General features: G+C 42.2%; 1 protein-coding gene across 1 annotated transcript in view; it reads left to right on the top strand.

The window, feature by feature from the left end:
• si:ch211-198m17.1 (mucin-2) overlaps window positions 1-9667 on the top strand; it is a 56861-nt gene extending 47194 nt beyond the window's left edge. The window contains exons 10-15 of the mRNA XM_034190823.1: window positions 1263-1305; window positions 3746-3783; window positions 3879-3966; window positions 5754-5955; window positions 6636-6668; window positions 9253-9667. Of these exons, the coding sequence (XP_034046714.1) occupies window positions 1263-1305; window positions 3746-3783; window positions 3879-3966; window positions 5754-5955; window positions 6636-6668; window positions 9253-9381 (533 nt within the window). The 3' untranslated portion in view covers window positions 9382-9667. The remainder of the gene's footprint in view (window positions 1-1262; window positions 1306-3745; window positions 3784-3878; window positions 3967-5753; window positions 5956-6635; window positions 6669-9252) is intronic.
• Window positions 9668-18259: the final 8592 nt, after the last annotated feature.

Raw genomic sequence — 18259 nt, 5'->3', positions numbered from 1 at the left:
CCGCCTCTCCCCGTGGGCAACGCCAGAAAAATGAAGCGTCCAGCCCCTCTCCAGGAGTTGGGTACCACAGCCCAAGCTGTGCGTGGAGGTGAGCCCAACTATCTCTAGTCGGTATCTCTCAACCTCCTGCACAAGCTCAGGCTCCTCCCCCCCCAGCGAGGTGACATTCCACGTCCCAACAGCCAGGGGCTGTGAGCATGGACCGGGTCGCCGGGCCACCCGCCCTCGACCGCCACCCAATCCTCTCTGAGCCCAACCCCCATGGCCCCCTCTGCAGGTGGTGAACCCACAGGAGGGCGGGCCCACGTTGCTGTTTCGGGCTGAGCCCGGCCGGGCCCCATGGGCTAAGGCCCGACTACTTGGGGCTCGCGTGCGAGCCCCAACCCCAGGCCTGGCTCCAGGGTGGGACCCCGGCTCCGCCAAAAGCGGGCGACGTCTCGGTCCATCATTTATTTATCCAAATAAATGATGTTAATGAAAAAAGTAGTAGTAGTCTAAAACTGTGCTATTTACAGTAAATGCCCGTAACGTTATGTGACACACATGACGACGGGCACACATACAGCAAGCAGGATTCCTGCTTGCGTGGGTGAGGATAATCCATGGAGCACCTGTGGTTGGCTTTCCTTCCCTTCAGGCAGTTATTCTTTCATAGTAGCGCTGACGTTAAGGCTTTATATATAGATGAAAAGCTGAATAAGAAGTTTATAACCAGACAATGACTCACAAAGTCTGAGAGCAAAGATACAGTGGAATATTTCGAGTTGATTTACAGTGAACAGAACCATAAACAAAACCTCCTTATTGACTGAAGTACTTTTATACAAGAGTGCATCAGAGAAACAACAGGGAGCAAAACACAGAGACAAGGTCAAGTGCTTTCATCGTTTTTCACCATGCTAACCTTTGACCTTTGCTTCATTTATCTCTCTAATTCATTTCTTTTTAATGGGGTTGTTTCCCTGGCACCGTGGAGGAATCACAGCTCTGTGGAGACTTAGACGAAGGAGAAAAGCCACAAGAAGGACTAATAAAGGGAAAGGCTGTTAGCTGCAGACTGCATACAGTTTCTTTCCCATAAAGTCATAATGATGTTTATGTGCTCGCTAATGGATAGCATTCACCAGAGTCTCATTGTTCTCATATTTTTCTGCACGTGCAGCCAAGCTTAAAGCCTGAGTGTGGAACAGTACATGTTCTTGTTTTACTCTAATTGTGCAGACTTTTGACGCATCGGTCAATGTTTCGACTTGTGTTTGCAGCATGTCCTAGTGGTCAGATGGCAGTGGGTGACACCTGCCAACAGTGAGTACACTCATTATCTTATTTCATACATACACCTTTGTGTGTCTGTCAGGTACTTCCTAGTGTGGGTTTGTAAATAAGGGTGCAGCATGGATGGAGGTTGTGAAGTTACTGGCTCCCTCCTGTGGTTCTACTGATCTATTGTTGAAGGGATCAGTCACAATTCAGGTTTGAAAAGTGTCTCTAAAGGAGATTAATATAGTTTGAATACTACATCTGCAGTTTTTCTCTGTGAGTAGACAGTCCTTTACAAGTAATACCCACATACGCTACATTTGGCCAAAGCTTTAAGGGACTGAGGGTGTTTAACCCAGACAAGACAATGTATGAGGGGTGACTGAGATGTTTTGAGTAGGGTGTGGTTCGCCAGCTTTTGCATTCTGAGAAACCAACATTTCTCAACATTGCACCCAGTGAGTCAAAACATCACACATTCTGGAGAAACATTGAATGCAAAACTTTTTCTGGGTCAAATCAAATCAAATCAATTTTATTTATATAGCGCCAAATCACAACAAACAGTTGCCCCAAGGCGCTTTATATTGTAAGGCGAAGCCATACAATAATTACGGAAAAACCCCAACGGTCAAAACGACCCCCTGTGAGCAAGCACTTGGCGACAGTGGGAAGGAAAAACTCCCTTTTAACAGGAAGAAACCTCCAGCAGAACCAGGCTCAGGGAGGGGCAGTCTTCTGCTGGGACTGGTTGGGGCTGAGGGAGAGAACCAGGAAAAAGACATGCTGTGGAGGGGAGCAGAGATCAATAACTAATGATTAAATGCAGAGTGGTGCATACAGAGCAAAAAGAGAAAGAAACACTCAGTGCATCATGGGAACCCCCCAGCAGTCTAAGTCTATAGCAGCATAACTAAGGGATGGTTCAGGGTCACCTGATCCAGCCCTAACTGTAAGCTTTAGCAAAAAGGAAAGTTTTAAGCCTAATCTTAAAAGTAGAGAGGGTGTCTATCTCCCTGATCCGAATTGGGAGCTGGTTCCACAGGAGAGGAGCCTGAAAGCTGAAGGCTCTGCCTCCCATTCTACTCTTAAAAACCCTAGGAACTACAAGTAAGCCTGCAGTCTGAGAGCGAAGCGCTCTATTGGGGTGATATGGTACTATGAGGTCCCTAATGTTGTGTGGGCCGCCAGAAGAGGAGGTACTGCTGGCCCACCACCAGAGGGCGCCCTGTCTGGAGTGCGGGCTCCAGGCACCAGAGGGCGCAGCCGCCTCACAGGAGCAGCCAGGGTGACAGCTGTCACACATCACCTGCAACAGCTGTTACCAATCACCTGATCAGCAGGGGTACATCAGCAGGACGACGTCTCCACCTCTTTGCCGAGATATCGTTCTACCTGGAAGGTAACGTACCTCAGCTGACTGTTTTGACAGTATCCTTTGTGACTTTGTGCATTATATTGTGTACTGCTTTTCCAACGAGAGGTGGAGGTAGCTTTCCTGCTGTACTGATTCCTGGGTGCAAACGCACCCTCAGTTAATTGCTTTTTGTTCCTCGCCAGCAGTACCAGGTCCGACACGCGGAGGCAGTGGCCACCTGGGAGTTCGGGACTTGGCGGCTCCAGTATTCCCGGGGTCTGGTGGCGGAGGAAATCGTGTGGTTCCGGTTCTGCTTTGGACAGGCGTCTCCTATCTTCGAGCCTGCCCACACGACACCTTTGTGAATTGACTCTTGTCTATTGTTGCAATCTGTTGTATTTGTTGTGCACATTCACAACAGTAAAGTGTTGTTATTTGACCTACTCCATTGTCCGTTCATTTGCGCCCCCTGTTGTGGGTCCGTGTACCTACACTTTCCCAACACCTAAGATAAGATGGGACCTGATTATTCAAAACCTTATCAGTAAGAAGAAGAATTTTAAATTCTATTCTAGAATTAACAGGAAGCCAATGAAGAGAGGCCAATATGGGTGAGATATGCTCTCTCCTTCTAGTCCCTGTCAGTACTCTAGCTGCAGAATTTTGAATTAAAACAGGCTCAAAACCCTTGTAGATGAATAGATCAGGGTGTGAAATGTACCACTCTTACTCCTGACAAAAGGTCAGAAAAAAATGGCAAAAGCTGAAACTTGTCAGCAGCCTTTTCAACATACTAAATGTTCCTGTGTGTTCTCTTTGATCTTTAACCATTATGATGTCATAAACCGCATCATATCTGTGTGAGAAAAGGTGTTTCAGTATACACAAGTATATTACCTGATTAATTTTGTCTCAACATTCTTGTGATGGTTTGGAACACTGGCTCTAAAATAATCAAGCACAGCAGCATGAGATTGAGATGTCATGACCCCATTTATGACATCATAATAGGATGCCATCATGTGGAATTACCTGACAGTCTGCAGTATTAGAAAATATAAAATGCATAACTAAATACATGACTTAATATTACTGCACAGTGTGTTTAATGGCCACTTCATCTTTCAGGTGTTCATTTGGATATTCTGGTTTCAACTGCAATGATTGTGAGTATCAACACAGCTTCAGATGCAAATCGACATTGCAGCGTTTCCAGCCCTTGTGTTTTTTTCATGTTGCCTCTTTCTGTATTTCTTCATAGCGGCCTTGTTGGCAGTGGTGGTCATTTCCTGTGTATTAGGGGGCATTCTGCTCATCCTGGTACTGGCTTTATTAATATACTGCTGCAGGTGAGAAAGTACAAAGCATGAACTCTGAAGTATTATTTAATTAAAGATTCCTGATGTCCCATATTATGGTGCAAGCTGAGGGTCACAGAAGGTGCCCGTATTGATCACACATCCAAAAAAAAATGAGTGGCAGGTAAAAAGAATTTGCTTTAACATAATGCTATAATATAATATATTATTATATGGTTGCACCACTACGGGCAGTCTGATTGGCCGATTAGTGGTCGGATATTTTCCCCATATCCAGACCGTTTACCATGACAGTCGGTCTGTAATGCGTATTTTCATTACAAACCAGGAAGCTAAAAACAGAATAACAAAAACCAAGTCAGAGATGAATGTACTCCATAAATATCTAAACAGCATCGGAAAAAACACAGTTTGAAAGTTTACCTGCTAACGGCCAGACCATCTGTTAGCACGTTCTTCATGGAGCTGAAGAAAGCGAACGAGCTCAACACCGTCAGCAGCATATTCGGGTGATACTGTAAGTTTGAGTCTTTACATATATAATAGCCATATAATAAATCCCCTAATAAGCAGGAATCACTTTTATGATATCCTTGTGATGTCATCATGACACCACCTATACCATTTAATCACAAATGTTTTGATGATCAGTATAAACTTTAAATCATCTCTATCTCTGTTGGTTACACACTGTAAAACTCAATGAATTAGTTGAACTCAAACCATTTGAGGAAACCGATTGCCTTAAACCATTTGAGTTTGCCAACTTAAATAAAATAATTTTCAAAAATTTAATTGTTAAAGTTTTAGGAACTTAACAATTTATAGTTAATTAAACTTATGTAAATCTAGTTTATGTTTTTCAATAAAAAAGTGACAAAAAAAATTTCTGCCTAAAAAAAATTTGCATTACATTTTGGATTAGATTTTTTGATGTATTCTTTGGTTTACTTGTTGACTCTTCATTGTGTTGTTATGATTCCGCCCATTCGCTCCGCTCGGAACGCGAACTCACGATCTCCGGCATGGAAGTCAGAGTCTCTAACCGGAAGGCTAAAACCCAGGGCTCTGGTCTTGTGACCAGAGAATCCTTTTGAGCTGTTGGGAGTGAGGTTTACTAACTACATCTGCACAGTGACATCTGCTGGCCTCCGTTACATAAACTGAATTAAAATGAGTGAATGGAATGCACTGGAAATACATCACCAACATTTAAATGCTCCAGAACTTTAAATGCACTTAAAGGAACTGAGTTGTTATGACAACAATTCATTTATGAGTTAGTTTAATTAATGGAAATAAGTGATTATAACTTTTTCAAAGTTTGAGTTACATTAACTTAATTATTGTATTAAAATGGTCTGTTCGGTTCAACAGTGCAGAGATGAAGCAAAAACTAAGTTTTTTGCGCCATGTTTTGTTGCCCTTGACCCTGACCTTTGTGTCATCCTCTTCAAAAGTTAATCACCTCAAATATCTGCTCAAGTTCAGTGAAAAACCATCCAGCTCATTTTTTTTGTAAGTTATCTTGTTCTTGAGACAGAGAAACAGACCCCCCCAGGACAGATTAGTACCTTGCTTCCCCGCTTCATCTTCTCATAAAAACTGCATTTATCCAACTGAAAATAAAAAATATTCAAATCTCAAAGTCCATCCAAAATATTTTACTGAGCTTAGGTTTTGATCCCTAATCAGTGTGGATCAACTTGTGCTGTGGGGGTCAACTTGTTTTTCCTGGTGTCATATCAAGTACTTTTACAGTTGTTTGTGTTAGTTGACCTGAAGAAACTATTCCACATTCTGCTGCATTTCATCAGGAACATGTGCTCAGAGAAAAATCCGGAGTTCAGCACGAGCCCGTATTCAGTAGAAAATATCAATCAGCTGTGGTCAGGTACCGGCGTCATCCCCATCCCTCGTGCCACCTCCAACTGGGAGGAAAATCCAAATGCTATAGAGATGAGAGAAGGGGGCAGCACTTCCTCTTTGGTGGACAAACAGCGGCAAACCAACGGATCGGTGAGTCAGTCCAGGTGGTCCTCTTTGGGCTAATTACTAAAACACTAACTCCAATCAGGTCCGACCTTCCTGCATCCAGATTGCACTTCCTAACACAAAGCTACTTTATATCCTCATGTAATTCGGTGGCAGATTACATGTTCGTTTTCATTTCTCCTTGTGTGGTTCCCCAAATCTACCAAATAAACAAAGAACAAAAAATAAAAAAATAACAAAGTAGAAGGCACTCACTCGGTGCATACCTCCTTCAAGGCCGCACGTTCCTGAGGACATTTATCCAGCTGCTCACCATATTTCATCTGCATGCTCTCATAACTTTTTTTAATTAAATGTTGCTGTGTGCCAAACATTCTTCTGGATCTCAGTTCCAGAATATATTCCAGATATCCTCAAAAACCAAGTCATTTATTTTCCAGAATATTATTCATCTGCTCACCAAATTTCTTTGAAATCTGTTCATTGCTTTTTGAGTTGTCCTGATAACAGACAAACAGATAGATGGTGAAACATGAGTTTCCTTGGTGGAGGTAAATATATATATATATATATATATATATATATATATATATATATATATATATATATATATATATATATATATATATATATATACACACACAAATGAGCTCATAGCTCCTGCCATATTCCTGCTTAGCCTGACTGCTGCTATGTTGCTTTAGGGGTTTCTCCCAAAATACAAGGAATGGAGAAAGGTAAGACCCGGCTTTGCTTTTAGATGCTGACTTGATGCTCCCTGCTGGTGGTTTAGAGGAGCAGGAATAACGGTGGTGGGTTTGTGGTGATGGGAAGCTTCACAAACTCTGATAGATCTCCGGTTGGTGCAGGAAGTTTTCGTTTTAATGTGAGATCTATTGACTGACCATTCAAAGAAAACAATCATGGGAGTTTTCTCAAATAATTTTCCCTGCAGTGACTTACGTGTGTGCATGTGTGCTTGCATGTGACCATGTTGGTTTTGGGACTGTATAGCTGGTGTCACACTGTGACGGATTGAGTAAATGTATTAGTAACGGATTGAAATAATTTGTCCGATGGCAAATATCTCTTCACCCGATTTGAGGCTCTGATGGATAGATGGCGTCACGTTTCCACTGGCAACACAAAGAGCCACATTCAGCAGAATGATTTTCCCATATATGCGTACTGGGGAGCCGGATTTAAGTGGGATTCGCCGATGCCTGAATATAATGGCTAAAATCCAGCTAGCTTCGGGATTATGACGTCATACTTCCTCGCTATGTTCATGCATTGAAACCATCTTCTCCACTGTGCCTGTGTTCAGTGAGGCTGCATCAGCAAGGACAACAAACAACCTTCTTTCTCTGCAGCACCTTCTTGCCAAAATGCACATATTGCTACAAATGTCGATGACAAGCAGTTGTAAGATGTCCTGTAGATATTTTCAGAGGTACTATGTCATTGCAAAAACCAGCATTTTTAGATTTAGAAGTGCTTATTTCTCACTAACGTTTGTAAAATATATGAGAAACATATTAGATTTGTACAGAAATACAAGTATTGCTGTGTCGGGAAATGTCCTCTTTCCCCTGGTGCCGAATTCACACCCTGTGCTGGAGCTTTGGCCAATCAGAAGCCCAGCCCAACACATGAGTATCGTAAGGGTAACAAACAAGTACAAGACAAAATGGTAAATAAATGTGCAGCCATTGGGAAAGCTCTCTTTCTCTTGTCCACTCAAAGTTTTAGGCATGCATAAAACTTTCTGATGGACATCAGGTGATAAGGAACCCCTTTAATGAATGAGGAAAAACCTTGTACAGAACAAAAATGGGCACAGATATAAAAAAAGTCATATACATTACACAAACTTTTCCTCAGTCTGTCATAGTGTGATAGACACATAAAAGGGAACTTTATAGTTTGTTTTAGTATAATAGTGTCATTCTAAGTGTTAAATAAAACACATTTTAACAGTTATTTTCCAAATTTGCATTTTCTATTAATAATTAGTGCGCTAAACAAATTCACTAAAAATAAATCTCCACTAGAGGCATTGCATTCAAACCAGAAGTGTGATGTTCGCGTATGAGGAAATGTGTTTACAGTACAACAGGAAGCCCTTAACCCTGCACCTCCACATGCATGCCAAACAGAGTAATTTAACATTTTTTAAATTTATTTTATTTTAGTCTTGGTGGATCATGGGATTTATTTTCATCGCGGGAAGAGTCTAATGGCTAATGGCCATTAGACTCAAGACTAATGGCTGTGATTAAACCCTGACATGAATCAATGAGGCGCTGTGACTCTTCCAACTTTTGAAATGTTAATTTTCCTGTAATGAAACAAAATGCCGGCGTTCTCTGTTTTCAGGCTGAAAACAGAGGGACTTTTTTTTTTTTTTAAAATGCTACATTTCTTCAGCCACAACAAGGAACTATTTTCAGATGTTGTTTTCCAAAATCAAGACACTTTAGGTGGTTAAGTTTTCATCAGGCTGTAATGATGAATCCGACTGAAACTAACAGGTCAGATTAAGACTTTATATTTGAATTTATATCATGTCCTCAGCTAGACTGATAAATAGTCTCCTTTTTTGAAACTCACCTCCTGTAATGACGCTCCGGTTCTTGGTTGTCTCTGCACTCATGGCCACAGCTGGCTTTGGTCTTCTTGACTGGGATCCTGTTTCCAGGGCTCACTTTGACTGTGCCTTGCCCCGCGTTTACACACTTAGTGGACTCAAATATCGTTGGGACTGCAGTGTCTTTCAACAGGTTTTTTTGGTTTCGAACTCATGAGCTCCACTCGATATTCTCTTTCATAGCAGTCCCGCTCAAAATGGTCGCCACACACTTTTGACAGTTTGTTAGCAGGTGGGTCCTTTAGTTCCATTGTGCTTAGCCACTGCCCGAGCCTTTCCTTATTTTTCAGCGGTAGCCCATGATAGCTAACATTCTTTCGTCTGTATTCCTCTTTAGTGTAGCTGGGAGTCATGTACTGTAAAACAACCCCGTTTTTGCTAATACCCTTTCCTACTTTTTCTCATTTGCACATAGAAGTCAATATGGACACATTAAGGCGGGAGCTTGGTCTCCATATGCATGTGTCATAAAATTTCTGACCAATCAGATACGTTCAGTATATGTTTTTTATTTTATCGATTTATTAATTATCAAAGACAGAAAGACATATGAAAGGTGGGAAATGCATGTTTTTAATTATGTTTTATCAGAAAAAAAATTATATTAAAGCTAGGCCTTCTTTAAAGCCCCTCCATCTGCAGGACATTGACATGTTCCACTGACATTTCAGACGGGATCGTACGACCTCAACCCAGAGCAAATGAACACCTTCAAAGGGAAGAACCCCTCCCGTTACTCCTACCTTGTCCCAGGCCACGAGAACCCATACTTCTTAGCAGGAGAGGACAAGACAAACTGAACATCTGTCCAGCTGCCTGTAAATGACATCGCTGAGGAACCAAACATGGGAATGAATCAAGAAGGTGTCACTTACTTGAAGCTGTGGGACTCCGTGCAAATGCCAGATTATTTATGAAGATATTTTTTTAATTGCTTTGATTCATGAGCCAAAGAGATTCAATCACACAAGGAATAATTGTTGAACATTTTTTTTTAACAACCAAGCTTTTGTTCATTGTTTCTGTTACGAGTGAGCTCAGTGATGCCGGTTATAGCTAGCAGATGTCACTATTGCTGAGCAGAAGTTAACTTTAATGTTTTTAATTAACATACGAGGTCTATTAGAAAAGTATCCGACCTTATTTTTTTCAAAAACCATATGGATTTGAATCATCAGACATGCTTGAACCCTCGTGGGCATGCAAGAGTTTTTTCAGGCCTGTCGGTTACGTCATTTGCCTGTGGGCAGTCTTTGAGTGAGGAGTCGTCCACCCTCTCGTCGATTTTTTCATTGTTTAGGAATGGCTCAGAGACTGCTGCTTTGTTTGATCAAATTTTTTTCAAAACTGTAAGGCACAACTGAGTGGACACCATTCGATAAATTCAGCTGGTTTTCGGTAAAAAATTTTAACGGCTGATGAGAGATTTTGATCTGGTAGTGTCGCCGTAAGGACGGCCCACGGCGCCTGACGGCGATCTGCGCTTCGAGGCGGCAGCGTCTCGCCGTTTCAAGTTGAAAACTTCCACATTTCAGGCTCTGTTGACCCAGTAAGTTGTCAGAGAACAGAGAACTTTCAGAAGAAGTCGGCATGGGGAGTTTATTCGGACATTCCATTGTTAACGGACATTTTGTAATGAAAGAACATGCGGGCAGAATCGCATGTCGGGCTGGAGGGGGGGTCGCGACAGGAAAAAAACACCTCCGTTGGAAACCTTAACGGGCAAGTTGGAACATGCCCAAGCTGTTAAACAATTTCTCAGTTACTCACTTGTTGAAAGCCATCACAAGCCGCCTGAATTTTACAAATGGTTTTCAACACAGAGGTGTTTTTCCTGTCGCGGCGCACACAGATTTGCCGAGTCATCACGGAAACGACTCGGCGAATTTGCGCGCACGTCTTTCATTAAAAAATGTCCTTAAACAGTGGAATGTCCGCATAAAGTCCTCATGGCGGCCTCTTCTGAATCTTCTCTGTTCTCTCACGACGTCCTGGGTGAATTAAGCCTTAAATTAGGATGTTTTCAGGTCGAAACAGGCCGACGACGGCGCCTGGAAACGCTGCACGACGTCCCACTGCGTGGGAAGTCCTTACAGCAACAGAAACACCCCATAATCTCTCATCAGCCGTTAAACTTTTCACCAAAAACCAGCTTAATTTCTCCAATAGTGTCCACTCGGATATTCCTCACAGGTCCAGAAAAAATTTTGATAAAGCAACGCGCGCCGTCTCGAGCATCGTGTGAAACAAAGGAATTCAGCCGAGAGGGTGGGACCACATCTCACTCAAGGCCTGCCCACAGGGAAATGACGTCACCGACACGCGTGAAAAAACTCACGCATGCGCACGAGGGTTCAAGCATGATTGGTGTAATCGCACGTCATTCAAATCCATATAGTTAAAAAAAATAAAAGGGTCGGTTTATTATCTAATAGACCTCGTAGATGTAAATTTTATATTCCTTTTTGCACTAAACTGTGTCTGTGTTATATTTACCACATCCTCTTTAGAAATCTGTTGTAAAATCACTTTGGGGTTTTCTGGGGATTCTGCTGCACACTTTTTCTTACACAGATGCAGTTATATTTTAGGGAAAACTAATGTTGAATGGCCAAAGGGGCTGGATCCCTGGTTAGGGTGAGTTCTTAATTGGTATTTGTTGCATAAATGTGTGGATTCGGACACACGGTGATACAGCCTGTCTGCCGGATGTGCCCGTTTCTTTTGAAATCTCATATTTATCTTTGTATGCCCGAGACAGCACACTGTTTCATATGTGTAAGCATTTTGTTAATAATTGAAGATTTTTTTTTCATTGATTGTGTGTGTGTGTGTGTGTGTGTGTGTGTGTGTGCGCATTGGAAATAAATACATTTAAAGAGAAAGGCTTTGATTCTTCCGTGTAATGATGTAGTTTTCATGGATGCAAGACATTTAAACAGTTGTACAACCTAAATATGTGAACTGATGTAAGACCGTGATATTCTGAGGCGGCTGGACAGCTGTCTGAAGAAAAGCTGCACATGTTAACTGAATTTTATATATACTGGATAAACCCTGCGTGAGGTCACTTATAGGATTTCTGAAGAGAGGTGGAGCTTCACCTGGGCATGATAGATGAAGCCCGAACACACCCCATCTTTGATAAGCAAACAGGCTAACCTTGCTTTGGATGTTTATGAAGTCGTATTTTTTTGGTAATGGTTTTCATAATGTGTGGCTTTTGTGTGGTCATTAAACATTGTGACCTGCATATTTCCTCAGTAACTGTGGATTGGACACAACGGATCAAGCTACTGCCAGCTGTTGAAAGTGCTAACTCTGTTTGCATACAACATTAAATAAGACAAAAATTTCACTTGATGGAAATACTGGAGCACAGACATGATCCATTAGGATAATTAACCACACAGTGAGCCATGTTATTTCAGATATTGGTAATAAAATGCTGATAAAGGACAGACACACAGCTAGCATCCCCTGAGCGATAGGAGCTCTGAGCTCACCTCACATGAACATGCGGTGCCTGTCAGTTAAACAGAATATGCCCCTAATTATCCAAAACTTCATGGATTAAAACCTTTTCAACTAATGAGTTATAATACAATTCACTCCAAGTACAGTTGTCATGGAGGGGGAAACCAAACCAGTTTTTTTTTTTGTACCAGACTGTAAACATGTTTATTTCTGCTCTAAAGTTGGAGTTTTTAACATGGGCTTCTTTGGGAATGTGCTCATTTCTGGAGCCATCCTCAAGTGGCCAGTCAAGGGAACTTCAACTTTTTTCTTCTTCCAGGTGGCTTCATTTTGAACAGCCAGAATTTTCCACGTGATATCAACTCAACGCCATCCACGTATGTTGGTCTTCCTCACGTCATTTAAACCCAGAGCCAGAACTCACTCAGATCTCCTGGCTGAACTGTACCTCGAGACGTTTGTATAACCAGTGACTGCGCTTCTTGGATAGAAACTATTTTGTTAATGTTCAGCAGCCAAGCAGGAGTTTTGATGCTGTTGTTGTTTGTGCACACCCTAGTGGTCAGTGATTGTAACATTGTCATTACATCACAGGAGTCTCTTCCTCACAGGCTCTTAAATGGTGGGATTTTGTTTAGCTGGGAGGCTAAATCTGGGTTTGGCAGGCCTTAATCTTGGACACTGCGTCAGTGAAACACTCACTGCCTTTTGGAATCATCATCTAGAGATAAAGATAAAGATCTTAGATCCTGATTGGTGATGTCAGGATCTTGTAATTGCTGATCTGGGTTTGCATGCTCAGCGTTTCTGCCTGGTATTCTAGTTTCAGAATCAAGACATGTACATTAGATTCTCTCTTGTACACCTGGAGTTGCATCATGAAGGACATCTGTCTGTGTGGGAGTGGAGCTTCAGTGGCCTCAGATGAAGCCCACCTGGAAGAAGAAAAAGTTACAGTTCCTGGACTGGCCACTTGAGGCTGGCTCTAAAGGTGAGGAGGTTCCCATTAAAGTCCATGTTAAAATGTCCAACTTCAGAAGAGAAATAAAGATGTTTACAGCCTGGTAGCAAAAACAGTTTTGGTTGGTCTCTATAGAAAATTTCTTCCTTGATGACAACTGTACAGGGGGTGAATTTTTTTGTCTTAACTTTTTGAAGTTGTTTTAAAGCATAAACGTATGCATAATTAGGGGCGTGGTCACTTTGAGTGACAGCAGTGAGCCTCTGCATTTTTAGCTTAGAGGCCGCACAATACAGCCGTTAGCTCTTGTGGAGGCCATGAGTGTCATTTGGAGCATTTTATTACAAACACCTGGAATAGTCTGTCTTGCTGTGCGGTGAAACCTCAAAGACATCACTGCTGCAACATTGGCGATGAGTGAAATTATTGTCTTATTTAATGCATGCTAATGCTGTTAGCACTTTTAGGAGCTGCGGTAGCCTGATCTATTATGTCCCGTTAATGGACGATTACTGAGAAAATAAGCGGCTTATCACTTTTAAACGTTCACGGCAAAGTAAACTGTTATGAGAATCACTAAGTTGTCGCTAAAGATATGATTTAATGAACTCTCAGAGGTTAGCCAGTTAGCATAGCTGGTTCGTACTGGCAGAGAGGGGCATGTTCAGGCTTCTTTTGCCACCCACGCTCCGCCTCTTTATCCATTTATTTCTTCATCATGACGTGGCTTAAGATTTAGAGCCAGATAAACATCAGAATTTAATGCTTTCTTCCACTTGATATGAATCATCATTCAGTCACAGTTTGCTGAAGACCAACTGAAAACATTTCTGTTAGATCATGTTAAATGGACAAATGCGTTGCTAAGCCGTCTGCAGCGAGCAGCTGCCACAGTCCTCCTGAAGGCGGCGGTTTTCAGGATCGCTGCCGTCCGCAGTATGAACCTGCCAAATCCCGGCACAGTCTTCTGCAGCACATCCCATCAGGCCTGATCGATAGACCAGTTAGCAGTGAGTGAGAGCTCCACATCCCAGTCATTTGGCCCGCTGGAACCGTGGGATTGAGAACACAATCCAATAAGCATTGAGCCACTGAGCAACCCAGCGGCAGCACCGACAGGAGGAGCTTCCTGCTCCAGAGGCAGCTGTGAGGATGGCTGAAGGTGAAAGTGTGGCTCTGCAGACCAGCTGGTGTCTTCTGAGATGAAACTGGATCAGTGGCCATTCACGGTCTCTCTCCAAGACCTGTACATGTGTTGGAGAACATCTCAAATACAGCAGCAGTCATGGTTAATTATTTTGGAATTGATCACAACAAATAATAAACAAAAGAAGCCAGTAAATACTCATTAATAAACACATTCATTTTCTGCTGCTTATCAGGCTCTGTGTTACAGGGCAGCAGACCAAACAGCTCATCCCACACTTCCTGATCCTTGGCCATGTCCTGTAACTCTTCCATGGGGATCCTGCAGCATTCCCAAGCCAGTTGTGAAATATAATCACTCCAGTGTGTCAAATCAAATCAAATTTATTAATTTATATAGTGCCAAATCACGACAAGTCACCTCAAGGGGCTTCACAAACATCATTTAAAAGGCAGAATAAAATTAAATAAAGATTAAAAACACAATAAAAGAATTAAAAAACATTAATAAGTAAAAGGAATAAAAGAAGACACAATCATATAAAATGCTAATGATAAAACAGGGAAAAAGTGTGTCTTTAATCAAGCCTTAAAAGTATCCACAGAGTCTGATTGTCACCACAGAGCTGTGGTGCGGTGTCGGAAGCATCCTCACCAGATGCCCGAACCATCTCCTTTCGATGTGAAGAAGCAGCGGCTCTACTCTGAGTCCCTCCTGGCGAGTTTCTCACCTTGTCCATGAGCGTAAGTCCAGATACCCAAAAGAGGAATCTCATTTCTGCCAATTGTATCTGTGCCCTTATTCTTTTGGTCACTACCAAAGTTCATGACCATACAGTGGGGTAAAAAAGTATTTAGTCAGCCCCTGATTGTGCAAGTTCTCCTACTTAGAAAGATGAGAGCGGTGTGTAATTTTCATCATAGGTACACTTCAACTATGAGAGACAAAATGAGAAATTTTTTTTTCAGGAAATCACATTGTAGGATTTTTAAAGAATTTATTTGTAAATTATGGTGGAAAATAAGTATTTGGTCAACAACAAAAGTTCAACTCAATACTTTGTAACATAATCTTTGTTGGCAATGACAGAGGTCAAACGTTTCCTGTAAGTCTTCACCAGGTTTGCACACACTGTAACTGGTATTTTGGCCTATTCCTCCAAGCAGATCTCCTCTAGAGCACTGATGTTTTGGGGGCTGTCGCTGGGCAACACAGACTTTCAACTCCCTTTACAAATTTTCTATTGGGTTGATGTCTGGAGACTGGCTAGGCCACTCCAGCACACTGAAATGCTTTTTACAGAGCCACTCCTTTGTTGCCTGAGCGGTGTGTTTAGGATCACTGTGATGCTGGAAGACCCAGCCATGTTGCATCTTCAATGCTCTCACTGAAGGAAGGAGGTTTTGGCTCAAAATCTCATGATACATAGCCCCGTTCATTCTTCCCTTAACACGGATCAGTCGTCCTGTCCCCTTTGCAGAAAAACAACCCCAAAGCATGATGTTTCCACCCCCGTGCTTCACAGTAGATATGGTGTTCTTGGGATGCAACTCAGCATTCTTTTTCCTCCAAACATGACTAGGTGAGTTTTTACCAAAAAGTTCTATTTTGGTTTCATCTGACCACATGATATTCTCCCAATCCTCTTCTGGATCATCCATATGCTCTCTGGCAAACTTCAGACGGCCCTGGACACGTACTGGCTTAAGCAGGGGGACACGCCTGGCACTGCAGGATTTGAGTCCCTCTCTACATAGTGTGTAGCCTTTGTTACTTTGGTCCCAGCTCTCTGCAGGTCCTTCATCGGGTCCCTCTGTGTAGTTCTTGGATTTTTGTTCACCGTTCTCATGATCATTTTGACCCCACGGGATGAGATCTTGCGTGGAGCCCCAGATCAAGGGAGATTATCAATGGTGTTGTATGTCTTCCATTTTCTTACAATTGCTCCCACAGCTAATTTATTCACACCAACCTGCTTGACTGTTGTAGATTCACTCTTCCCAGCGTTTTGCAGGTCTACAGTTTTCTTCCTGGTGTCCTTCAACAGCTCTTTGGTCTTGTCTGTGGTTGAGTTTGGAGTCTGACTGTTTGAGGCTGTGGACAGGTGTCTTTTATACAGATAACGAGTTCCAGCAGATGTCATTAATACAGGTAACAGGTGGAGGTACTTGAACTCCTCCACTTGGGGCAGTAAATCTTCCCTGACCCAGAGGGGACTGTCCTCTCTTTTCTAACAGAGGACCACAGTCTCAGATTTGCTGATGCTATTCTTATCCCAGTTGCTGTGCAATGAAGCAAAAATAAAGCCCAGCTTTCATTTGTAAAAACTGCCACCTAATGGCGTCATGTGACTTCATTGATTCATAAAAGAAAGTAATCCACAATAACTGTTCACACATCATCTCTGAACAACAGGAGTGCAGGACCTTCTTGACCTCCCAACGTGGATGCATAATAGACTGTAAGTCAGGAAACCTACAGAACCCATGATGTGTCATAGGAGCAACATGAGGCCTGAGAATATTGTTCAGAATGAAAAACATTCAAAGCTACACTCAACAAAAATATAAACGCAACACTTTTGGTTTTGCTCCCATTTTGTATGAGATGAACTCAAAGATCTAAAACTTTTTCCACATACACATTATCACCATTTCCCTCAAATATTGTTCACAAACCAGTCTAAATCTGTGATAGTGAGCACTTCTCCTTTGCTGAGATAATCCATCCCACCTCACAGGTGTGCCATATCAAGATGCTGATTAGACACCATGATTAGTGCACAGGTGTGCCTTAGACTGCCCACAATAAAAGGCCACTCTGAAAGGTGCAGTTTTGTTTTATTGGGGGGGGGGGGGGGGTGATACCAGTCAGTATCTGGTGTGACCACCATTTGCCTCATGCAGTGCAACACATCTCCTTCGCATCATCCGTGAAGAGAACACCTCTCCAATGTGCCAAATGCCAGCGAATGTGAGCATTTGCCCACTCAAGTCGGTTACGACGACGAACTGGAGTCAGGTCGAGACCCCAATGAGGACGACGAGCATGCAGATGAGCTTCCCTGAGACGGTTTCTGACAGTTTGTGCAGAAATTCTTTGGTTATGCAAACCGATTGTTTCAGCAGCTGTCCGAGTGGCTGGTCTCAGACGATCTTGGAGGTGAACATGCTGGATGTGGAGGTCCTGGGCTGGTGTGGTTACACGTGGTGTGCGGTTGTGAGGCTGGTTGGATGTACTGCCAAATTCTCTGAAACGCCTTTGGAGACGGCTTATGGTAGAGAAATGAACTTTCAATACACGAGCAACAGCTCTGGTTGACATTCCTGCTGTCAGCATGCCAACTGCACGCTCCCTCAAATCTTGCGACATCTGTGGCATTGTGCTGTGTGATAAAACTGCACCTTTCAGAGTGGCCTTTTATTGTGGACAGTCTAAGGCACACCTGTGCACTAATCATGGTGTCTAATCAGCATCTTGATATGGCACACCTGTGAGGTGGGATGGATTATCTCAGCAAAGGAGAAGTGCTCACTATCACAGATTTAGACTGGTTTGTGAACAATATTTGAGGGAAATGGTGATATTGTGTATGTGGAAAAAGTTTTAGATCTTTGAGTTCATCTCATACAAAATGGGAGCAAAACCAAAAGTGTTGCGTTTATATTTTTGTTGAGTATACAATCATTAGATTACCATACTAATGTGAATTTACAGATTTATCTACATGTGGATACTGTAATCTCGTTACATATTTCCAGTCCAAATATGCATATCTTAATACACATTTGCAAATAATTTGGCAGCACTTCATAATAACTTCACACGATCAAGCATTCGTAAGAACCTGGATTATATAGGAAATATTACTACACTTAAAAATGGTTAACACATCATTTATTAAGAAAGAAAATTCAATTCCGGACGCATTTTAGAATGGCTTATTTACCAGGAACAAAATATTTATAGATGTCTTTACCCATGAGAATTAATGTGTGAACAATTATTTATAAATGATGATAAAGCCTTAACTAAAGGCTTACAAATGCTTCATAGTGTGTAGTTTTTACTAGTAATGGATCCATGCAAAGAT

Source organism: Thalassophryne amazonica, chromosome 16 (genome assembly GCF_902500255.1).
Source record: "Thalassophryne amazonica chromosome 16, fThaAma1.1, whole genome shotgun sequence".
Classification (NCBI taxonomy): Eukaryota; Metazoa; Chordata; class Actinopteri; order Batrachoidiformes; family Batrachoididae; genus Thalassophryne; species Thalassophryne amazonica.
This window is presented reverse-complemented; position numbering and strand designations above follow the sequence as displayed.